This window comes from Linepithema humile, chromosome 4 (assembly GCF_040581485.1).
Source record: "Linepithema humile isolate Giens D197 chromosome 4, Lhum_UNIL_v1.0, whole genome shotgun sequence".
In the NCBI taxonomy this organism is placed as follows: Eukaryota; Metazoa; Arthropoda; class Insecta; order Hymenoptera; family Formicidae; genus Linepithema; species Linepithema humile.
Genome location: NC_090131.1, coordinates 10,195,993 through 10,220,924, shown reverse-complemented (window position 1 = coordinate 10,220,924; position 24,932 = coordinate 10,195,993). Strand labels below are relative to the sequence as shown.

At 32.2% G+C, this 24,932-nt stretch overlaps 3 protein-coding genes and 1 long non-coding RNA gene across 6 annotated transcripts; 3 read left to right on the top strand and 1 right to left on the bottom strand.

Annotated features, from left to right (window-relative positions):
- The first annotated feature begins 6,769 nt into the window (after positions 1-6,769).
- LOC136999223 (uncharacterized) lies at positions 6,770-12,197 on the top strand. Its single transcript, XR_010889599.1, has 2 exons — positions 6,770-7,948; positions 11,952-12,197. It is a non-coding gene; the product is annotated as an uncharacterized lncRNA (long non-coding RNA).
- A 1,252-nt stretch (positions 12,198-13,449) lies between these two features.
- On the bottom strand, positions 13,450-15,750 carry LOC105669116 (uncharacterized). Its single transcript, XM_012361891.2, has 8 exons — positions 15,629-15,750; positions 15,306-15,552; positions 14,836-15,057; positions 14,579-14,767; positions 14,422-14,493; positions 14,107-14,348; positions 13,836-14,004; positions 13,450-13,727 (listed from the first exon to the last, which is right to left on the bottom strand). Exons 1-8 carry the CDS (start codon positions 15,689-15,691, stop codon positions 13,585-13,587), a joined length of 1,347 nt encoding a protein of 448 aa, XP_012217314.2. The 5' UTR covers positions 15,692-15,750; the 3' UTR covers positions 13,450-13,584.
- LOC105670122 (probable inactive protein kinase DDB_G0270444) lies at positions 15,547-19,196 on the top strand. Of its 2 annotated transcripts, XM_067352709.1 has the most exons (3): positions 16,689-16,806; positions 16,992-17,660; positions 17,794-17,885. In XM_067352709.1, exons 1-3 carry the CDS (start codon positions 16,737-16,739, stop codon positions 17,820-17,822), a joined length of 768 nt encoding a protein of 255 aa, XP_067208810.1. In that variant the 5' UTR covers positions 16,689-16,736; the 3' UTR covers positions 17,823-17,885. The 2 variants fall into 2 exon arrangements, with proteins under 2 accessions (XP_067208809.1, XP_067208810.1); XM_067352708.1 differs by having other exon boundaries at positions 15,547-16,806; positions 16,992-19,196.
- Positions 19,197-21,143: 1,947 nt separating this feature from the next.
- Positions 21,144-23,932, top strand: LOC136999222 (uncharacterized). 2 transcript variants are annotated; one of them, XM_067352710.1, is made up of 5 exons: positions 21,144-21,314; positions 21,508-21,925; positions 22,501-22,648; positions 23,012-23,174; positions 23,247-23,932. In XM_067352710.1, exons 2-5 carry the CDS (start codon positions 21,597-21,599, stop codon positions 23,555-23,557), a joined length of 951 nt encoding a protein of 316 aa, XP_067208811.1. In that variant the 5' UTR covers positions 21,144-21,314; positions 21,508-21,596; the 3' UTR covers positions 23,558-23,932. The 2 variants fall into 2 exon arrangements, with proteins under 2 accessions (XP_067208811.1, XP_067208812.1); XM_067352711.1 differs by having other exon boundaries at positions 21,145-21,314; positions 21,665-21,925.
- The last annotated feature ends 1,000 nt before the right edge of the window (positions 23,933-24,932 follow it).

The following is a 24,932-nucleotide window of genomic DNA, read 5'->3' as shown; positions in this document are numbered from 1 at the left end:
TTTCAAAATTGCATCTTTCAGAAATGAACTGTCAATGTCGCACTATATGCGTCGCGCTGCGATATATGCATATATATGCATAACGCATCGTTTGTGCCGCTTGTGTAATCGATGTTTGTCGTGCATGTGTAATTGATAAGACAAATAAAATTAGAAATAAAGATTAGTATGTTATGAAACATTCGGAAAAATGTTCTGATCAAAGAACAAAGTTCACTAAAGTTGTTGCCAAAACATCCCCTCTATTTTACACTTTTATAGTCGCATTTTGAGTGCATTTATAGCGCAGCGCGTTGTCATATCCCGTCAGTGCATATTACGCTTTAAAGTTGTGCGCTTGTTAGTGATTACGAAAAAACAATATATAAAACAGCATCAAAAAAAGAACAGCAAATTCACTATAAAGTATTATTTTTTTGTACACAAATAAGGAGAAATATTTAATTGTTATATTTTTCAGAATGGTTCAATTAAATCCATTTAACGTAATAATGTTAGTATACGTAACTTTTTCGGCCCTTAATCTATCAACAAGTCCGATAACATCTGAAGAACGAGAAATGGCACATAAAATAGAATCTATGCTGAAAGAAATGCGCGATGAGAGATACAAAATGGAAGTGTAATGGGAGGGGCTCTGTCCCTCCCCCCTGCACCCCCCTCCCCGCCTGTGCCCTTTGTTCCCCCGGACTTCGGGGGGGCTTCGCCCCCCCGAATTCCCCTTTTTTTGTCCCCCCGAACCCCACCGTTTTTTGTCCTACCTGTTTGCCAAAGTTTTTAATCTTTAACGTCAATTTTCTCAAAAATTATCAGTTTACACAAAAAATGCATAGGACATATAAGATGTATTTTTACAAAAACTACAACTTTTATTTGAAACATTTTTTTGTTACATCAATATTTCTCGAAATAATCTCAAAAAAGTTATATTTTTTCACTTTTTCTGACCTTGTTTTGACCTTGAAAATGACCTAGTCGGCGATTTTCATTATCACATTTGTAATCAGCGCACCAAACTACATAAAATAGTGGAGTTTCAAAAAAATCGGAGGGTTTCGCTAATCGGAACTTCACCCATTTTTTTTAAATATAGACTTGTAGAGAATGACGAGACGGAATTTTTTCTATTTGCAGTTTTTTTTGTTCGATGCTTATTTTTATTAATAAAAATAAAAAACTGAAAGATTTTTATCCTCAAATTAAATAAGATTTTAAGATATAAATCGTCGTAATTTGACCAACTTTTGTTAAAATTGTTTGAAATTTGGTGTACGCATGCAGTATAGTCTAGGCAATGCCTACAAAATAATAAAGAAGCTGAAAATCGCATATTGTGTAATAATATAGGTCCTTGAATAAGTTCTCGCTGTTTCTTAAAAGATGGCGTAGCGGCACTCTGTGCATGGAATTTCGTACGGAAACGCATCAGCTAAGTAGTACTATATGTAACCTCAAATTCTAGTAGATACAGTTTACCACAGTGTCAACCACGTGTTTAATTACCTATTGCGAAAATGTCTACTTTTGTGCCAAATAAAGTGTTTTTGCGGGGAATTTTATTGCACTGCTTTATTCAAAAGAAATCTGCAGCTGAAGCACACAGAATTCTTGTTGAAACATATGGTGACAATGCTCTGTCGAATACGACATGCAGAGACTGGTTTAGGCGCTTTAAAAATAATGACTTTGACCTTGAAGATAAAGAACGTTCTGGAGCACCGACAAAGTTTGAAGACGAAGAATTGGAGGCATTGCTTGATCTAGATCCATGTCAGACGCTAGTAGAGCTCGGGAAAACATTGCAAGTAGATGCGTCAACAGTTTCAAAACGTTTAAAAGCGTTAGGAATGATCCAAAAGCAAGGACATTGGGTGCCGTATGAGTTGAAGCCGAGAGACGTTGAACGACGTTTTCTCATGTGTGAATTGCTGCTTCAACGGCATAAAAGAAAAGGTTTTCTGCACCGTATCATCACTGGAGATGAAAAGTGGATACACTACGATAATCCTAAGCGTAGAAAATCGTGGGGTAAGCCCGGCCATGCATCAACATCGTCGGCAAAGCCGAATATCCATGGTTCGAAACTTCTGCTCTGCATTTGGTGGGATCAGCAGGGCGTAATTTATTATGAGCTGCTTAAACCTAATGAAACTATCACGGGAGCTCGCTATCGACTTCAGATGATGCGTTTGAGTCGAGCTCTAAAAGAAAAGCGGCCACTATACGGGCAGAGACACGACAAAGTCATTTTGTTACATGACAATGCTCGGCCACATGTGGCAAAACCAGTCAAAACTTACCTGGAAACGCTTCAATGGGAAGTTCTACCTCACCCGCTGTATTCACCGGACATAGCCCCCTCGGATTACCACTTGTTTCGGTCGATGGCGCATGGTTTGAGCGAGCAGCGCTTCCATTCTTTCGAAGAAACCGAAAAATGGGTCGATTCATGGATTGCGTCAAAAGATGAATCGTTTTTTCGACGGGGGATTCAATTACTGCCAGAAAGATGGGAGAAAGTGGTCTCTAATGATGGACAATACTTTGAGTAAAGTTATTGTAAGCCTTATATTTTAAATTAATGTTTTTTTTAACAAAAAAAACAGCGAGAACTTATTCAAGGTCCTAATATATAAAACCAATATAATATAAACAATATTATGGAGACATTATTTATAACGCGACATTAAAAAGTTGCTAAGAAACAGCTTCTCAAACCGTTGAATGATCGATAATATTGATCGGTCTCTCAGCTGACTGCATGCAGCATCAGCGACGAAAAAATTTGGGCGCAACAATATTATTTCAGATTCCTAGTGACATAGAAGAAGAAATAGAAAAAAAAAGGAAATGGCTTAAAAAATTTAATTTGATTTTGCAGCTTTTTATTCTTATCGTTGGACCTTCTCTAACAGAGATTGAAACAATTTTTGTCAGAATCGACGTCTCTTATAAGGTTAAAACACTGTGGAAAGCCGTAGAAATTTGTTTTATGGTTTTCATCATTTTGGACTTGAAGTATCCATCAGCGACAGAACACATCTGGTATTTATTTGAGAGAAGTGTTTTTGATATAGAATTACATGGAGATAACAAAATTCCTGTGATTTGTGATGTGATTAAAAAAATTTCTAAATAGTTATTTTACTTTGCAATTTCTAATATAGTATGTTAGTATAGTATGTTAAATTTTTGTTTTCATATTCTCAAGTGTATTCTAAAGTGTACACTAATTGTAAGTTATAAACATTAAATTTTTTTATTTGTTTATTGATAATTTTATGAAGAGCATTAATTTTTTTCTTTTAAAAATGCTTTATACTATTTGTCATAGACAATTTCAAAGTATCAAAAATGTAATAAAACATATGAAGGCAACTCGTCCTTATAAAGAAAGTTTTCAATGTGGTTTTCCTACGTGTTTCAGGAAATACATTAATATTGAATCTTTAAAGAAACATTTTAATACTTCACATAAGGAACTGTGTCATAGTGATGCATTACCTACATTTACTAAACAATTTACAACTATTTATACTGATTCATCATCTTCAAGTAATACTGTTCATATTACTGATGCGTCTTCAAGTAATACTAATTCAAATAATATTATTAATAACAAATCTAATGCCGATGATAGAAATGTTACAAATATACAGACAGTCGATGATATAATATTGAAATTTATTGCAAGGTTATATAGTAACAGCTCGATTACTAGGAATGTTTGCACTTCGCGCCTGTATTGCGCATCACCGGGCTTCCGGAACTTTCCGTGGGCCTTCCAGTGCTTTGCGGGATCTGCGCGAGGCGCTTGAGAGACGTCTTCTTCCGGACCGACACTCGCGCTCCGGCGGATTGAGGAGCTGGGCGACAAGGGTCGGGGCCGGGAGGGAGACCTCCTGTTCGCGAGAGGCGAGAAGAGAGCTCATTTTCCATTTGCGAACGTTAACCCGTTTAGCACGCGCGGTACGGACGTTACACGGGAACTATCCCGCGTGTAGTTAGTCACCTAAATTAACAATTATTGCGGTCTAACGAGTACGAATTATAAGGCTTGTATTTATTACACAACGCCCGAATCAATAAAATTGTGTTAACGACCATACGGGAGTTATTTTTTATTCGTTTTCTGTACGGCCGAGAGATAGCAGCGGCAAACTGTTCTAACTATCGCGAAGGCACTCCAAGTCCCAGAAACCGTCGAGACCGAGTCGAATAGCGAACAAGGAATATTGTGCAAACTTTAGTTGATGATTGTTCACAACTTGTGCAAGATTTACTATCGTACATTAAATGTAAATTATAATCTGAAACATCTTTTTCTAATGATAGTAATATTTGTAAAGTGCTTGATAATGTCTTTGATATAAGGCCTTTCGAGAAATATTCGACAGAATACAAACGTTTACAATTTTTCAAAAAATCTAAATGGCTTGTACATCCGCAAAAATTTCTTCTAGGAGAAATGTTTGATAATTCTACAGATTGAAACCGTGTGAGCTTTTCGGGCGCGGTATAGCTCGCCGGAATCCAGATTTGGTCGATTGGGGGTGTGTCAAAGAATGTACGCGTTTGGTTAATAATAAATTAGAAGACGTATTTATTCAATTAAGTATGTTCGATGACTGTGTGTGTACATGCGATGTATGATTGCGATGTAGGTAGCGAGATTTGTATAAATGAGCTGTACGATTGTGATGCAAAAGAATATACAAGCAACGGTGAAATAATTATTAAGCAACGGCTGAATAATTATTTAAGCAGCGTGAAATAAATATAAAAGTATCGGTGAAATCAGTATAAAGCAACGGTGAAATAAGTAACAAAGGATCGGTGCGATCGGTAGAATAATCACGGTGAAATAATTATTAAGCAACGGCGAAATAATTATTGAAGCGGCGTGAAATAAGTATACAAGTAGCGTGAAATAAATGTAAAGGCGACGGTGAAATAATTTGAGAGCGACGGCGAAATAATTATTCAAGCAGCGTGAAATAAATGTAAAGGCGACGGTGAAACAACTATAAGGCGACGGTGAAATAATTATTTATGTAATGGCGGAATAATTATTTATGCAATAGTATAATAGTTTGACGTGAGGCGTCCTAGTGCGATCGGCGAGAGCGCAAGCGCGGGCGATCGTGTCGCAACGGTTGGCACACGACGGAGCGCTGGTCGGTGAGTGCGTTCGTCGAGTATCGCGAGTCTGTTCGATAATAGATCGATGCGGACTATTCGGCGGCGCGGATTGGTCGACGCGGTTTTGTCTGCCGGACGGATTATGATTTGAAATCCCGGCGAATAAACGCGATATAAGGATTAGGATGCCGATTACGCTCGGCGGGAGTACGAGAACGCTCGTACGAAGGCGAGAGTAGAATGGCAATCTGGCTTGGTGCACGGGAATGCCCGCTATACGAAGATCGGTGCCTAGAGGAGCCAAGTACGCTCGGCGGGTATACCCCAGATAGCAAAAGCGTCTTTGGTACAAAAAGGAAAATGATTGCTTGACACAAGTTTCTCTTCAGTTGTCATCATATTGCTATTATCGAGACAATAATAATTTTGTTTAGGTCAAACTAAAGGCATTATGCAGACAACGATTGCCTGCGCAAACAAGCGGAAATGCTGTAGCACATTTATTGTCATAAAAATTATTACAATCTGTTGGAAATCGTTTTTGTAAAATATTTATTTCACATTTCCGTTGAGTGAATGGAAAAACGTTTAATAGACATAATAGATATTTAATAGACATTTTTTCGATTTGTATTTCTCACTAAGGAGTATTGCCATAAATAATAATTAATATTTTTATCTTTAAATTTAATAATAATTTAATAATAATTCAAATTTAATAATAATTTGAAAAACTAATCACATTCGATACTATTTAGGCTGCATTCCAAAATTACTGCCAGTACTAAAAATCTATATTTCACGTTACGTATATTACAGATTTTCAATACCGGCAGTCAATTTCGGACACAGCCTTAGCCGCTCAGTGATTGTAATACTGGGAATATATGGATGAAACTTAGTGTCTCACGGAAACGCAAGACGTAATTTACATCTTCTCTCAATGCTGTTAAATGGGCCGAGCTGCCCTTCATGTACCGTAGTAAATGCATTATAAGCGCGCGGACCTTAATGGATATTTATTTAAATATATATATATATATATATATATATATATATATATATATATATATATATATATATATACACATAATAAAAAAAAATATCTATACATATACAGGGTGATTCAAAATAACCAGATGTCCTTGCAATGCCATATTCTTGAGCGAATTCTGTGACGATTTTTCCTTTTACAAAATTTTGTCCGAAGCTTAGTTTTCGAGTTATAATTGAAAATAGGTAGCAATTTACGAGTTCGGTACAACGGGCAGGCAGGGACGCGCAACGTATAATGAGACTGTCAAGTGTTTACTATCGTCTCATGACGCATTGCCCGTCCCTGTCTGTCCGTTGTATCGGACTCGTAAGTAGTAAACTATTTTCAATTATAAGTCGAAAACTAAACTTCGGACAAAATTTTGTAAAAGGAAAAATCGTCTCAGAATTCGCTCAAGAATATGGCATTGCGAGGACATCAGGTTATTTTGAATCACCCTGTATACAGAGTGTCCCCGACATGATAAAACACCTTTCTTATACAGGTAGAGTAGGTTAAACCGAGTAGAAAAATCCTTTACAGTTTTGCGATTTGAGCAATAATAAGCGAGATATTAATTTTTACATTTGGACTAAAAAGAGCGCGTTATTGGCTGCGGGCGGCATGATGTGCGCGTTGCCGCCCGCAGCCCAGATCGTTGGCAGCATTGTTTCTTCCGGTCTCGCGTGCGTGCACGTGCGTAATCCGTTTCTCGCTGTTCTTTATTATACAACATTTTAACAATTTCGGCACAATTGTGTCTTCTATGCGTATCTAATACGTGAAATGTTGAGGACTCTCATTTTGAGAGCAGATATCATTAGAAGAAAGAAGAATAACAAAGTCTGACTCGGCAGTACACTACTACGTCGCAAGACGCACAATAACCTCTAACTCTAAAGCCGAGAGCACAAGCTTTTACATAAAGCATAACGCATAAGCATAAGGAAATTGATTGGTCTATATATAAGCATAAGCAAATGCATAAGGAAATGGACCAATCAATTTCCTTATGCTTATGCGTTATGCTTTATGCAAAAGTCTGTGCTCCGGCCATAAGAATAATCAGTGCGAATAATGTAAGTAAGTCACATATTTTCCGTAGGATTGATTATTAAATAATATTTTATATGTTAATTGTGCATTTATTTTAAATAATTTCAGATTTAAAATTGGCAGTGTATCACGGTTTATTTACTACTATATATGTATAATATACTATATAATAGATATAGGTTGCGTTCCGTTTCGCACATTATGCGCACGAATTACATAGAAAACGTTCCGTTTCACTCAATGCGCGCATGAACAGCGCTTAGAATTCCCTAGATCCCCACCACCTGTAGCGCATAATACACGCATCAGCTACCTCAAGTTTGAGTTGCAGCAGCTTATGCGTTCCATGCGATTGCGTAATTGCATATGGCGATTGATAGCGATATTGTAAAAAGTGTCAAAATAGGAAGAGTCATAATGGAAGAGTCATTGATGATTCACTACTATTACTGTCACTCATTTCATCAATTAAAAACATTGTCACATTGATAGCGCAATTTATTGTGGAATCCATTTTGATTTTCCGCTTCTAATGCGTTCAATATCGTTCCGTTTCAAAGCATGTATCATGCGCATAATGAAACAAAACGCAGCCAATGCGCTAAGCATTAGCGATACGAACGATGCGTGCTATGCGCAAAACGGAACGCAACCATAAATTTAGCATTGTCGTTTTTTGATATCATTTCTCGAAAAAAGTTTTACTGCGATGCGGTAAGTATAAATATATTGTACATTATAATTCACATTCAAAAAAATTTTCTATAAACTCTCACTACGACAGTATTTTTGCACTATTAATTCTTTTTATTAAATTATATTAAATTGCATTAAATGTTATGAAATAATATTTAGTTGAAATATTTTATTTATTTTGCTCTATATTATGTTTTTGGATTAATTGATTACAAATTAAAAGTAATTGGTAGAATCTACGAAAATATTTAAAATATTAGACAACATTCAATTATTGTCGATGAAAAAATTGAAATTACAATGAGGAGAATAAATGAATAAAGTAACAAAAAAAATTTGTATTTCAATTTTGCTTCAGTCGAAAATAGTGAGTAATTTTTAGAAAAGATATTTGAAAGATTGATTCTCTTACTCTTTTTACTTGTGTATATGTTACGTCCTAACCCGGAGGGAAAGGGGCGGGTCAGGTATACGGACGGACGCAACAATAAAAGTATAAATTTGTGGTGCTTGCTCGCTGGTCGGTATGAGGAGAGGCGACCGTGCGAGCCGAACGATTTTCCTTGGCTGAGAACAGGTCAACGATCGTAAAGATCGATATTACCTTGTTAGAGGCCTCAACCAATCGTTCGTGGTTCCCTTTTCTGGTCAAGAGAATTAACTCCTTTTACCAAGGGCGGAACCTCGTGCAATTTTCAAAAGGAGAGGTGTTTGAGAGAGAGAGAGAGGTGAAAGAAAGAGAGATGATTGTGAAAATTAGACTTACTACTTGGATGTCTTCGAAATGTATTTAGATCTCCAATCCTAAAGTCCAGGTGTAGTCGGCCTTGAGGTGTACTTGATCCTCCTGGGGTCAGTTAGTGGTATCCGCACTGGGTCGATCGGAGTCTGATTGCAGCTGAGGGGGATGAGAGTGAAGGGTCACGGCCGATGAGCGTTATATCCTTCGCGCCGGGAAAACTGATCGGAGGCGTTGCACAGATCCTCGCATTCGTAGTCAAAATAATTTCTTTGAACACCGATGTATTCTGAATTGTCTTCCGTAACCGGTCTCGTGTACTGGAGAAGTAATTGGCGCGCACGGTATTTTACTCCCCCACGTCGCGTCTTAGATTTGGGCATGAAGGATAATGTCGTCAATCTGAAAATTCCAGGCTAAAAGCGTGCGGTGGTCCGCACCACGATTAGCGGGGATACAGAAACCAAGTACAACGTGCGGTGGTCCGCACCGGAGCAAATAGTTCTGAGTGCTGATTCAGAGAGATAACTGGGTGGTTGGGTGTTAGGTAGGGTGTAGGTTGTACACAAGAAAAGAGATCGAATAGTTTTAACAGACACTTTACTGAATCTATTTTATTACAAACTCTTACAGTCACTTAAAAATGTTGCGAATTGTTTCTAAGTCCCAATATTTAAACTGTTCGGGTAATACTAAAAGCCTCTTTCTACTAACTGGCTGACTCTCTAACTAAAAACTGCTGCTTTCACGGGTGGGTGTCTTCCTTTTATACTCGAAATTTTGAGTTCTGGAAGGGAGACATTCCTTCCGAGGGGTTGTTAATAAAAATAAGATAAAAAAGGTTGTTTGAAGATTAATAAATGGATTGCTCGAATGACATGTATATCGTTCCGTCGGCTTTTCTGTCGGCGAAAATTCAAAGTCTACTATCGCAGTCGCGTGTCTTATCTCGACAAATTTTTGATTGAAGGCCTAAAAGATTATTATGGTACATTCGGGATCTTAAATCATTAAAATAATATTTTCGGAACGTTTCTTTGAATTTTCCCGACTGGTCGTGAGAAACTTGTGCAAGGGAAAGGTCCGTACAGGACGTAACATATATATTGATTAAAAGTTTAGTAATTTAAATTATGAAGTAGTGTATTAAGAGTCTAAGCTAGATCTTGGTGCTCAATTTAACAAATTAATACAAATTAATTAATAAAAATAAAAATTACTTGCAAATACAAATTAATTAATATAAATTAATTAATAAAAATTAAAATAAAACATTAATGTATTTGAGTTCTAGCTTTTAACTCTTAATATACTGCTCTGTAATTAAAATTATTTTATAAAAAGAGCCCATTATTAGTTAAAATATGTTATTGTTAAAGATTTTGTATCTTCTAAATTATATTCATAAATATTTCAAAAGAAACATTGAATCTTAAAGTAATAATAGTGTTAAAATTAAATACAGATTATTAAAAAATTTAGACTGTTTCTGTTCACGAGTACGCCTCCGATAGCTCGGGGAGCGAATCTTGGTTCGTTATCACACCGACGGCTCGGAACACTAATCAGCTTGTGACTGATAGGTGCCGGTAAAATCAGACTGAACGACAATTGACGTGAAGACCTTTAATGAGCAAAGTCACTTAATTACCACGTACATTTTACGCGGATCGCGAAGACCCGTAATCGCGCGGACTCCGTTCTGACTCCCACACCTCCTTATTAACTTTTAGAGGACCGACTTAATACTCGCTCGCACGTTTCCCGCATTCGACTGGATGGTCTCTCGTTCGGAGCGCGCTCCGGAACGTTGGTCCTTTTCTAACGAAAAGGAGACGGATCCACGAATGACAATTGTCAATAGATCTCGCGATCTAATTAGGCCTATCAGGAGCGACCAGCAGTGCGAACGTCGTTGCTGTGCAAACAATGCTGTTTGTCACGTAGGCCAATGTTTTGATCATCAGCATCAACAATTACCGGCTGACTATGTCCTTCGACAAGGCCTTGATGCTTCTAGAAGGTTCGCACTGCTGCTCGCGAACAGTTTCATTAAATTTTTTGTTACATGTGTTACTTGAACAATGTAAAACAAATAACAATAAGAAATATTTATTCAAACTTTATTATAGCAACATATTTTATAAATGGAGCCAAATGAAAGAGTCATATTTTAAAATAATCAATCTTTGTTTCTAAAAAGACTGTATCATTAAAGTGAAAATTTAGTTGCATGGAATTAAAAAATGTTTAAATTTTCTATTTTATGTTTATCATATTTATCATACTATTTTATTTTATTTATAATATTTTTTATCATATTGCATATAAAAAGTAATTTTAATTTAAAAACTTAGACTTAAGTATCTAAACAAACATTTTTATATTGATTAAATGCATGAAAAATATACTCTAGGAAGAGAATGTATTTTATATGACAAATTTCAATGGATTTTTATGAAATTTGGATTAAAGATTAACAAAGATCTAATAGAACAGAATCTTTATATAAGTAAATTTAGTGGTAATTATTTGATAATTATTTTATTTAAAAAATTAAATATTTTTTAATTATTTGTATATGTATTTATATTACAAAATGGAAATAACACATTACAAATTCTGTTCTGTTAGTATACTCAATGTCAATTTTTCAATCAATAATCTTAAAAACTTTTTAATTTTAAACTGATGCATATGTGGAACATTTTAAAGTAGTGCATATTTGCATAAACTTAATTAATGAGAAAAATACATTTAAAGAAATTTTAATTATTTATAATTTATCAAATTAATCTTGCACTATTTAATTGTTTCCATTATTCTTCTGTTTCTTCCTGCACGCATGTATGTACATACATGTTCTTCGATATTTTTTTTTATATAAACTTTATATATCGTAGCTGTTTGATTACTAGAATACCAGCGAAGTGAGTTTCCAATATGATTCACTGTATTTTGATTTTTAGTGATACATCTAAATGTCCAGTAGTATGAATAAAAGATTCAAACATTTTTATTAAAGCATTGGTAATAAAGTCACATTGTAATACAATGACTTTATTGAATAAAAACTTTATTTTATGTGGTTTAGTCCTATGCTTGGAAATTTTTTTGCACTTTTCTATTTTAAAACTTTCATTATATAATAGAAAATATTACAATATAAAAGATTATGCGCTTAAATTTCGTTCCTAAAGTTTTACAACAATTTATATGCATTCACTGAACAAGAAGTTGTATGTTAATTACATGTACCTATTTATTTTAATTTTTTCGCAGTGTAAATAATCTGGATCTAATTCAAATTTAAAAATGAAGCAAATTCAATTGGAAACTAACAATTCGCGCTACTACAAGTCTCTTCATGCCGTATCAGAAAAGCAACAAAGGTTAAGATTAGCCCATCAGAAACAAATGATAAAAAAAGCAATTAGTGTTAAAAAATCACTTTTGATAGATAGTAGTCCTGTAAATATTTCGCTTGAAAACTTTGCTGAAAATATAGAATCTCAAAATGTTAAAGAATATATTATAAAACCTCAAAATTTTGAAGACTGCAACGAAAATTATTTTGTACAAGAAATTTTTGCTCCAATTGCACAACTTGCTGCAAATAAATATTCTCTTCATTCATGTATAAACAATGTAGATAGGATTGAAGTTATGAATACAAATAATAAAGTAATTTTTCAGAAAAACTTAGCAGTTGTTCTAGTTGATGCAAATCACATTTTGGGTAACCGTATTTTAACAGTTTTAAGAAGTCATAGTTGCTTAACATTTTTACCCAAAGATATCCGAACATTGCTCTTCACACCACACATTCGTTCAATTTTATATGAAATTGAGCCAGGAGAATATTTACATATTGGGGTAAAGAAATGTCTGGCTCAAACCCTTGAATATGTAAATTTGTCATTGATTCCCGAAATTCTCGAAATTGATATTAGTACGGATGGTGCAAAATTATATAAAAGTGGGAAACATGATATTTGGCCAATTCAATGCAGAATTGGTAATATTCCAAAATCTATTCCAGAAACTGTAGGCATATATAAAGGTCCAAAAAAACCTAACAGTGCAGAAGAGTTTTTCCAGTATTGTAACTCCGATTTACATGAAATTTTTAATGAAGGTGGAATTATCTTTAAAAATAAAAAATTCTTAATAAAATTACGATGCTTTATCGCAGATGCGCCAGCTAGAGCATTTATTTTAGGACATAAAGGTCACTGTTCTTCCAGTCCATGCTCAAAATGCACAGTTAACGGGTTTAGTATTGGAAGATATATGGTACTTAGAGGTGTTGAGCATACACAACGCACAAATGAAGAATACAAACAACAAATAGATCAGGAGCATCATAAAGGCTCAAGTCCATTATCTTATTTATCTTTCAATATGGTTAAAGATGTTGTCTTTGAATATATGCATCTGTGTTGTCTAGGAGTAATGAAAAAATTAACTTTGACATGGTTACGCGGGACTTATACGAAAAATACCCCGAGTAGAAATCATGATTAGGAACTGGTAGGATTTTTGATAGTTTTTCCTGATGTCTGGACAGGCACTGATAAGGAAAGCAGGCGTGGTTCCAGCCATAAAAGTTACGACTGGCCTCTTCGAAAACTGGGCAGTTTTACTAATCAGTTCTGGTCAGTTCTGGACTGGCTCTGGGCAGTTTTTTTTAAATCGGTTTTTGGATATATAGAAACATTTCTTTAAATTTTGGTACAGTAAACACAAAACAACTTCAACTTTTTTAAATATTAAAATATTTATTTTATTTAGAGTTTTATTTCATTTTTTAAGTTTTCTTAAATGTAACACTTATAAAATCTTTTATTCTTAAAATTAAACTTATAAATTCAAAATTAATTTTTAACACAATAAATAAAAATAACATTTTCTTTTATTCTTTACTCTGCTTTCTTGCAGTACGTTGGCCTTCCCAATCCTTCGCATTAGAGATTACGTTACCTAGACAAGTAAAGAAAGATTTTTCTGTCACTACTGGATTTTCTTGATCCTTGTTATATGTTTTAAATACAATATCTGAAATAATACATTGCATTTAATAACAATAATTATTAAGCACAGTCGTCTACAATTAATAATTTAGAAAGATTTTTTGTCAGAATCGGAACAAATTAATTATATTACCGATGATACAACGGCAAGTCACTGTATCTTTAAATATTAGTTTAGTGCCCTGTTGCTTAAGGCACGTATACTGGCACATAACTACTCTTTTGACAAGTTTTCTCAAAATACTTGTCAACATTTTTGACACACTATTATCCCTATCTATTGTTACATAGATGGATCGCTTCTGAAATATGAATAAAATACATTTTCACTCAAAGACTAAATTTGTGTTAATAAAAAATAGTTATCTAATAGTTTCTTTAATTTTTATGATATTAATGCTCACGAATTCCAACTGAAAATTTTTTTCAATTTTGAGACGATTATCAAATTCTTGAAAGTCTTCTAAAGCACTAAAAGGCATGTTTAACTCGTATTTCTCCATGAAATCAGTAAAGGTTATTATACAATCATCATCTTGATTGATATTTCTAACGCGTAATATCTCTTTTACGTCTCTTATTTCATTTGCCATCGATGTGATTTGCAGAGTTAATTTTCTTTGCATTGATATTATATCGTTAATGCCTTAAAAATAAATATTATTTAAATAAAGTGATTACAAGAGAGTAATTACAAGTATATTTCATTTTATACGTACCATTCAAAATTTTTTTTGAAGTATCTGGAGCAGATAAGTTATCAGTGGGTTTTTGGGTTTTTGATTGATGGACTATAAATAAAAATAGTATAACTAAAATTAATATAAAAAAAATTAATATTGTAACAAAATAATAGAATAATTGCATTATAATTACAACTCGGTGATTCAGCAATATACAATTCATTGTCAGAAATATCATCATTTTTTGATAATGATGACAGATTATCTTCTTTTGATTTTGTAGATGATTTTTTGTTTTCTATTACTGCCTCAGGAAAAGTAGTAGTTCTTTGGAAATTTTCGGAATCGCTTTCGCTGCTATCTTTACTTGAATCTTTTAAACCTGCAAAAATAATGGACATTTATAGAACATAAAATTTGTGGACGAATATTTTTTTTCTTATAACTAACTGTTAGTTTCATTCAACTCTAAATCGTCCTCTTCATCGTCCAGCTGGGGAACTTGGGACAATAGTTTTTTTCCCAATTTTTCGTTGTCTTTAAAATTTTTTTTCTTTATTGCATTAAATGTTTTTAATGCTTTTTCTTCAGCATGTTTCTCGCAATCTGTTGTATAAGCGTATTTTTTAGTTTTTAATTTTTTAATTTTGTCTAATGCATCAGTGTAGTTATCTGAAAATATAATAGCAAATTATTTTACTTATTATTTTAGTTATTTTTACTTTTTATTAATTTTTTTTTAATTATGTTTCCTATTATGCAACATATGTTGAAAATATAATTTTGCAACACTTATTACCTAAATTGTTGTACGTATTATTTTTTTTAATTATTATAATTATCAATAATTTTTTATTGTTAAAATGTTGAAAAAAATAAATTATAAAATTTTTTGTTAGTTAATGTGTAATGTTTTTTACTTGAATCGCCTCGTATAATAATTGGCCATTTTCTCCAACTCTGCAGAGGATTGGATTTTGTTCGCACAAGATGGTGTAAGAAATCACGATCTTTTTTCATTTTCAAGTTCTCCGGAAATGGTGAAACGAGCCTACATGATTTTATGTCGTATGTAATCCAACTAGTTGGTACAACATCCACAATTTTTTGGAGACAATTTTCTTCGTGGAACTCGATAATTTGATAATGGCGTTCAGTATCCATCAGCTTTAATAACACATTTAAGTCAAAACTTAATGAAATGAATATTAAATATTATTTATATTAGAATTTCACAACTTACTTTAGAACGTTTAGAGGGTGTAGCGTATGGATGATGTTGGCTGTGATGTTTTCGAGTTGCCATTATTTTCAGTCAAAATTTCTTTTACCTTCACGAAAACTTTTACACATGAGATAAAACATGTATTTTATATGTCAATTGATTTTAAGGTTAACATGCTTTCGTTATCATAGTCAATTACCAGCATACAAAAAAAAATAGAAAATAATTGCAATCGATTATTAATCGTCTTCTGTTGTAAAATTGGTAATCGATTATGACTATAATAATTGCTGGATGTTATGTAGTACAAGAGGAAAAAAAATAATCGTTTGATATTAAAACTACTTACCTCGTATTAGACACACGCCTTGTATTAGACACACTTCGGTAAAACACGCTCGCTTCGATCAGCACCCGGAATATTTAGTTCTCAGTACACTACTTACTTCGAAAGCTAACGAACGATTGCGCCGTCTTCAATCTGTGATCTTCAATCCTCTTTATTTAAACTTTTCTAAAAACATCTATCAAAGTCAATAACCATTCTGCCTAATTTGTCCCTCTACATAGAGGCGTTTATACAATATGGTATCGCAGTAAATACAAAATCAGCATTACCAATAGATAAAGTACTGATTTTATAGCGAAATTTTATTTTCATTGACCATAATCACAGTAAGTTTTATGATAAAAAACAAAAAATAAGTGTTTCTACTGAATATTGGTGAAATACTCAGTGAATCTTAGTGAAATCCTATTTTATTGTTTCCATTATAGTAACATTTTCACTGATTCACTTTATAAAAAAAAATAATAATTTTTGGTTACATTCACGGATGTTGAAGGCGCTAAATATTTATACATATTCAGAGTGTATTAAGAGATACGATTAACTTCAAGTGCAGTGTGAAACTGTATTTAACATCCGTGAACGTAATCTGAAATTATTATTTTTTGTCGTTTATAAAGGACTGAAACTTTTGCATTGCAAATCTAGAAAATAGTAAATTAACATCAAGGTTTAATTATATTATAATTGTGTTCGTGTTATTTATTTTTTTTTACTTCTACGTACTATCTACTACTTATTACTTTTTACTTTTTTGTTTCATAGTCTATCATAAAAATGGATAGAATAAAGTATACGGCAAAAATGCGAATGAGACGCAAACGTGCTTTATATAAAATTCAAGAAAGTAAGTAATGATGTTAATATATTTATTATTTATAGTGTTATATATATAAAGGGATCTCGATAAAACTGTGATTAAAAATTATTAAAAAAATACGATCTTTTATTGTGGAAAAAATGTTAAATCTCTCCATAAATGTCAATAAAGAGCATTTTAATACTTTTTTTTATTATTTTAATCTTTCACAGAGGATAATATTCAAAATACGGATTGTCAAGAAGAAGTAGAAGATGAAGAAGAAAACAGAATAGAAATGGAAATAGAACAACAAGATGACGCAGACATAAGTAATGAAGACGAAATGGAAATAGAGCAACAACGTGAAGAAGACGAAATGATTGAAAAAAATAATGTCGAAATAGAAGTTCATAATGAACAAGAATTTTATTTAGAATCGGAAAAAGAAGACGAAATAAACGACGAAACTACAAGTGACGATGAAATCGAAGATGACGTAGAAGTAAAGGAAATAATGGAATTACGAGCATGGGCCATTCAAAATAACATCCCGCATATCGTTTTGGATGCTTTATTAAAAATATTAAGAAATCGTTTGCTTCCTACTCTGCCTATATCAGCTAAAACTTTTCTGAGAACAAACTCTGTCCGATTTAACATAGAACAATTCCCATTAAGTCGTGGCCAAACTACAGCAGAATTTGTTTATTTTAGTATAGCCGAAGGACTTCGTAAATGTATTAATGTAAAACTTCATGCAAATAATACGTTAAATCTTATATTTGGTATCGATGGAACATCGCCATATAAATCAAGCGCTCTTCAGTTATGGCCAATCATGTGCAAAGTTCAATTTGAGCCAGATTTATATGAGCCATTCCCTGTAGCAATCTATGCAGGTGATAAGAAACCAAATGATTTGAAGTTATATTTACAAAAATTTATCGAAGAGATTAATGAATTACAAACGAATAACATAGTTTTAGAAAATCAAATTTTTAAAATCAACGTCATGTGTTTTGTCTGTGACAGGCCAGCTCGTTCGTTTATTAAGGGCATAAAAGGACATGGAGGATATTATGCTTGCGAACGATGCGTTGTTCGTGGAAAACGAGTTGCTCTTCATGAAACGAAATGTTCAAATAAGACAATGATTTATCCGGAAATTGACTGTGCAGAAAGAACAGATTTATCATTTCGACTCGAAGAAAATCCGGAACATCACATTTGTAAAACACCTTTAATTACTATACCAACAATTGATATGATTTTTCATTTTGTGCTAGATTTCATGCATCTTTGTTGCTTGGGTGTAATGAAAAAATTATTATTAGATTATTGGATTCAAAGTAATTCCAACGTAAAATTAGGCGTGCAAGGTAGACTCGAAATTTCTCGGCGATTGCTTGCCCTTCAATCTCAAATACCAGTGGAATTTCAACGAACTACAAGATCGCTAGTGGATATTTTGAAATGGAAGGCAACAGAATTTCGATTTTTTCTATTATATAGTGGCCCTGTTATTTTAAAAGGTATTCTGCCTAAATTATTATACCGGCATTTTCTTTTATTTCATGCTGCGTGCAGAATTCTTTGCAGTAAAGAATTGGCTTTAAAATATAATGCGAAAGCTAAAACATACTTGCGAATTTTTGTATTAACTGCTCGTAATTTTTATGGATCAGCTTCACAAATTTTGAATATGCACAATCTCATTCACTTGGCTGACGATGCAAAAAATTTAAGTTGCTCATTAAGTGAGATCACTGCATTTCCGTTTGAAAATGCTATTAAAAAAATCAAACAAAAAATTCGCAGTGGTAAACATCCATTAGCACAACTGTGTCATAGGTACAGTGAATTGTGGTCGATTGATTCGGTTAAAAAAAATCCACCACCAACTATTACTATCGAAAAATTTGGACGAATCTTGTCATCTGGGGATGTTTTAGTAAAAAAGTTAAAATGGAAAAATGTTGTCCTCTCTACTAAAGAACCTAACAATACAATATTGCTTCATAATGATAAAGTAGTTAAAATTACAGATATGTACATTCCATCAATGAAAGAAATAAATGATATTATAATTGTGGGAAGATTGATGAAGATCAAAAGTTCCATGTATGCTTATCCTTTTTCTTCTAAAAAATTAAAACAATGGGAAATTGTAGATAATGAAGAAAGATCCAAAAAAATAATGTGTGGATTACATAAAATTAAATCAAAAATGGTACGTTTGGATGTCCTTGTTAGCAGCGTAACGGGGGAAAAAAAATCATACGTTATGCCACTTCTTCATTTATAAAAAATTATATAAAATAATTGTGAAAATTAAAAAAATATATATATAATCAATGTTCTATAAAATATAATTAATGTTATAAAATATGCATAAAATATAATTGTATAAAATATAATACGTACAAAATATATGTAATTGTGTAAAATGTAATGAATGTATGAATAGCTACGCAATATGCATAATCTTATTCACTTAGCGTCATTTAGTTCGAGATAGGGTTTTCCCTAAGTGTATCAAGACTGGAAATCTAGTCAGTGGTTGGTCGGAAAATGGCCCGAAATGCCTTGACTGAAAACACTGAAAGGGGCCTAGTGCCCTGTCAGTTTCCCATCAGTATTTTTAGTCAAGGCATTTTGGATCATTTTCCGACCAACCACTGACTAGACTTCCAGTCTTGATACATTTAGGGAAAACCCTATCTCGAACAAAGGAAAACTGCTTAGAGTCCTCCTTAGAGCCCGGCTAACATTACTTATTAGGGAATGCCACGACACTTTCTGAATAGATACTATTCAGACATCTGGTATTCCATGACAGATTTCTACTCGGGACTAAATTATCAGGAATTCAAATCGAAATTATTTCAAATCGGTTGAAGGTTCTATCGAAATATTGTCCACGAGAATTTGCACGCCGCGTTGAATCGTTTGTTGACTGTGACCAATTTAAAGCTACCCAGTGGCGTCAAATTATGTTATATGTTGGAATAGTATGTTTTAAAGGAGTTATTAAAGATTACGTATATATAATCATTTTTTACTTTTCCATATTTCCATGCGCATTCTTGTTTCGTCGGTATATAATACAAATAGAAATCTAGTTTTTTCTGAAATAACTATAAAGAAATTTGTGTTGCTTTCTGAAGACATTTATGGCCCAACTTTTTTATCATACAATATACATGGAATTCTACATTTAATCGAAGATGTACTTCGATTTGGCCCTTTAGATAGTTATTCAGCATTTCCTTATAAAAACAGCATGATTAATTTCAAAAGAATGTGTAGAAAACCACATCTTTCCTTACAACAAATTGCTGCAAGGCGTGCGGAGCAAGAACAATGCAAAAGGAAGTCTATTGTACAAAATGATTATATAAAAGTGTGGAAAAAACACGAGCAGGGTCCATTACCTTATGCTGACAATAATTCTAGGATGTATGACCAGTACAAATTTTTAAAAACTTTGGATATGACAATTGGTATTAGTCAACAAGACGATTGTTGTATTTTATCAGACTTAAATATATGTTGCGTAAAAAATATTTTACAATGTGAAAATAATTTTTTTATTGTTATTAAAAAATTTCTACGAGTAACAGATTTTAACAATATTGGCATCAACTCATCCTCCGTCGGTATTTACAAGTGTTCTAGATTAGCTCATGATTATGATATTATTCCATTAAAAAATATCAAAGCTAAATGTTTTAAAATGCCTTATTTTAGTTGTCTTTCTAATAATGAAGTAATACAAGATAATATAATAAAAGACGAATTTATCGTTGCAGTAATGCTATAAAATAAAGAAAAATTTTCTTTTTTTATTGATTATCAATAATATATAATAATAATATATATAATAATAATATATATTATCAGTAATATATATAATAATATATAATAATATATTAATTATATATATATAATTATAAAGTATGGTATTTATGTAAATAACAATAAACTTTGTTATCAAAAGTGATTATAAACATTTTTTGCATAAAAAAATTGTCACATCACATATCACATCGATCATTTTAAAATATTTAAAGGTAATTGTATATGTATGTACATTTTATACTTTTCATGTATGTATTTTCACGTCGTTAACAAACTTATTTCGCAAGAATTTGATACATGTTGCTTGTTCAAATCTTTATATAGCGTGATGAATATTGCGCTCAAAATATTGTGCTTATTAAAATATTGTGGGAATTTTTTACAATTACAGTTACTGTTACAGAAAAAGTATTATTACTATTTTATGTTTATCTTGACAATATTAATGTTTAGATAATTTTTGTCTTGTTTTTAGATCCATACATCGTCCAAAAAGATTATGTAAAAAACCACATCGATTCGAAACTACTTCGAGCGAAAAAGGAGTGAAGGTTAAAAAAAAATCTAAGTATATTAATGAAAAAAAAGCAAAGAAAAAAGTTTCATCTACTTTACAAGATATCCATAATGTTATGAATAATGAAAATGTGCCGTGTAATTCTAATTTCAATAAGGATTCAAACTGTACAAGGGTACGCATTATGTCTGATAAGATCTATCAAAATACTCCATACACACTAACGTATAATCAAAAACATCGATTACCATATCACCCAATACCTCTTACTGGACAAAATGTTTCTAATAATACTGGACAAAATGCAGCAGACAATTTTACAGAAAATGCACAGCAACAGACTATTAACAACTTTCAATCATTTAAAGCGAATAATGCAACAAGTATATCACCACAACAATCTGGCATTAATGGAAACAGTTTTCATCATATAACTCAAGAATTAAACAGAAATTTAATGAAGAATAACATACAACATAAAGAAGTTTCGGAAAATATTACATCATCACCCATTTATCCACATAGTATTCCTTTGGAGAATGAGATGCAGTTGCTACACAATTTACAACCATGTTGTCAACCTGTATCAAATGTTGAAAATGCAAATTCATTAGTGCAAGAATCATATCACATACAAGAATTGGGAAATACCGTATCAATTGAACCACTTCAAAAAGTTATACCATCACATCAAATACAATTGGAAAATAATGCACCAATAGCAAGAGAAAAAAATGAAATATCGCAAGTAATTGAAATACTTCACGACTTACAGCATAAAATGCAGTACGTATATAATTTCTTATTTAAACTAAAATTGAAAATAGATAATAACTCTGTTTTGAATAATATATATTTACTTTCTCTCTAAAAGTTTTTAATAAATAGTTCATAAAAATTTTTAAACGTTACAAGTTTGCTTCTGAGCAAAAATTTGTAAAATATATTTGAAAAAATATGACTAAATAAGTAATGAAATATTCTTTTTTTATTCTGAATGATTCTAAATAAAGGAATGCAAGAATAACTAACATATTTTGAACATTATTATCGTTTTGATATCATTGATTGGTTTCAGAATATATGCTTCTAATTATACTTTATTAATATGTTTACTACGTTATATATATAATTTTTTTTTAAACATTTTTTAATTTGAAACTTCTCATAATCTATAATATTTTTGATTTTTGTTCTCAGAAAAACATATACTTGTTTCATTCAATCTATTTAAAAGTTTTGATGAATATGAAATATTAATCATTAAAACAATTAGATGGACTATTACCGTTAAATATTTATCTTAGTATCTTCACACACATTGTTTATTAATATTACTAATTATAATCAATTAATTTCAGAAGAACAAATGAACGATTGAATACAATAGAGCGAAAAATCGATTGCAACGTTATTAATATAATTCCTACAAAGCCGCGAATTCTTCCATTTTCGACAATAGAAGCAATACAAATGTTTACAAAGGATAACGCCGTTTATGAAGAAGTTGTAAATATTAAATTAATTCATATTTAATATACACATAAGAAATTGCTTTATAGATGTATATTTCAATTTATATTATGTAATAATTTGTATATCTTCAGAATTTGTTTTATACCTCGACAGTTTTGAATCGTTAATCGTGTTAGAATCAGTTTTAATTAATATTGTATTTATTTATTTTTAATGTTTATTTTCTAAATGACTCTATCATCGTATTCGAAAATAACTTTATTACAGATCGAAACGTTTGCGGAATTATTCTTTTACACATATACATAATTCAGAATATTAAATAGCATGTAACTAACTTATCTCTTTATTGATTAACCTTTTTTACTTTTATTGCAATAATTTGTATGTTTATAGGTACAGTACTTTAAATTTTTAAACTGCATAACATTAAAAGATAGCGTGCATCAATGTATAAAAGAAGCTTTAACGATGCAAGTAGCCGGACAAATGACATGGTGGGGAATTAATGATATTAAATTCCCATTCTATAATACAATTTTATGTCAAGCGATTTACCGTATGTATATTTGTGTATATTTGTTAGTCCACTGTGTGTACAATATTGATTATAATATTGATTATTTTTCAGAAGCCGTAGCGTCAAATAGGTATTATCCTAAACCAACCAGAGAAGAATTCCAAAAAAATATCGTCGCATCCTTGAAAATTGCCAAACAACGATTCCGGAATGCCAGAGGTAGACATCCAGGTGTACAAGGAAATCGGACAAATTTGCAGGCAACTGCAGATGCATTATATAATGATGATAACAACGGGGATAATAGAAATTCAGAAAATGATGATAACGACGGGGATAATAGAAATTCAGAAAATGAACATAACGTTACAGACGTAGAAAATGACAGCGATGAAAATGAGCACTCATCAAATGATTCATAAAGTTATCTTTATCTTAAAGTTATCTTTTCGGTTTCTTTTATGTTGTTAACGTGCATTCTTATTTTCGGTTTCTTTTATGTTGTTAACGTGCATTCTTATTTTCATAAATATATTTTATATAAAAAATGCGTAGATACAAATATTCATTTATATAGTGTTGGATTGGCCAATAAGTGTGTTGTTTTTTTTGTAAAGTGTTTGGAAAGTCTAATTCAATTTTGTAAGGACACTTATTATTTAATTGGGTAGCAATAAAATATATAATAGCTATAAAAATTTTATTTTCCCAGAATATGGGCAATCATTAATAAAGAAAATTCTAAAAGAATGTTGAAAAGATACTTTTTAAATAAACTTTTGAATCCAATTATATAATTATGGTTAATTATTGTGAAGCATAACCTTGATAGCCTACCAAAATCTTACCAGGATATTGATTGTGTCATGCAACATAATAAAAATTACAAAAATGAGCAAATTTATGCATCTGTATGCAATGAATGCATCTGTAATTTAGGAGTCGATTTTGTATTCTGTATTCATGCAATGTAGTAAAAATTACAAAAAGTAAGCAATTTTATTACTTATTAAACAATAAGATTATATACTTTTTAGTAAATTTTCTTTTTAGTAATTTTTTTTATTTCTGTAATTTTCACTACATTTCATGATACAGAATTGACTCTCAAATCACAGATACATTAATAAATTTGCTCATTTTAGTAATTTTCACTATATATATTGCATGATACACAATCAATGTCTCAGATGAGTCTTTTTTTAACGGCAACGGTTTCCTTCAAATTGTCGTCAGATTATTAGCAACTAATGGAATTAAGATTTTAGGTGGAAACTATTTCCGTCATGTTGCCATATGATTTCCAACAATCTATTATATGACTGATTCGTAAGAAGGCAACTGTTGCCATCAAGTTGCTTGTAACTGTTCCTAGCAATAAAAATCGACAATCCAATAGACAAAATCGGAAGCCGCTTTCCTCAATATTGAAGGCAACTTTAATAAAGCAATTTCAAGCAAATTAATAGCAACTTGCGGGCAACTTGCTATCTGGGTACGAGTATACTTGTATGCGGGAGCAAGAATACCGAGGACGCTCGGCGGTACACGAGGACACTCATGTGCTGGAAAAGGCATAGAATCCGAGTACGCTCGGTCGGACTACGAGAACGCTCGTAGAGTGATGTTCGCTGTCTAACAGCGAACGGGATCTGGTCAGAAGACGTACAGCCGGGCCTCTTTTATACCCGGCTGGCAGCCGACTGAACTCGGATCGGCAAGCATCGGCGGTTTCGGCGGCGGGCTCCCACTAACGGAAATTTGGAACGGTCGGGTGTGGGGGTCTTTTCGGCAATT

What these genes read in the sequence shown, in the direction of transcription:
- LOC105669116 (XM_012361891.2), bottom strand. Translation starts at nt 15,691, where the DNA reads ATGGCAACTCGAAAACATCACAGCCAACATCATCCATACGCTACACCC. An exon ending in CACCCTCTAAACGTTCTAAA is followed by an intron (nt 15,553 to 15,628) that starts GTAAGTTGTGAA and finishes GTGTTATTAAAG; the next exon opens with CTGATGGATACTGAACGCCA. An exon ending in TTCAAAAAAAATTTTGAATG is followed by an intron (nt 14,349 to 14,421) that starts GTACGTATAAAA and finishes TTTATTTTTAAG; the next exon opens with GCATTAACGATATAATATCA.
- LOC105670122 (XM_067352708.1), top strand. Translation starts at nt 16,737, where the DNA reads ATGGATAGAATAAAGTATACGGCAAAAATGCGAATGAGACGCAAACGT. An exon ending in TTTATATAAAATTCAAGAAA is followed by an intron (nt 16,807 to 16,991) that starts GTAAGTAATGAT and finishes AATCTTTCACAG; the next exon opens with AGGATAATATTCAAAATACG.
- LOC136999222 (XM_067352710.1), top strand. Translation starts at nt 21,597, where the DNA reads ATGAAGAATAACATACAACATAAAGAAGTTTCGGAAAATATTACATCA. An exon ending in GACTTACAGCATAAAATGCA is followed by an intron (nt 21,926 to 22,500) that starts GTACGTATATAA and finishes AATTAATTTCAG; the next exon opens with AAGAACAAATGAACGATTGA. An exon ending in TTTATGTCAAGCGATTTACC is followed by an intron (nt 23,175 to 23,246) that starts GTATGTATATTT and finishes ATTATTTTTCAG; the next exon opens with AAGCCGTAGCGTCAAATAGG.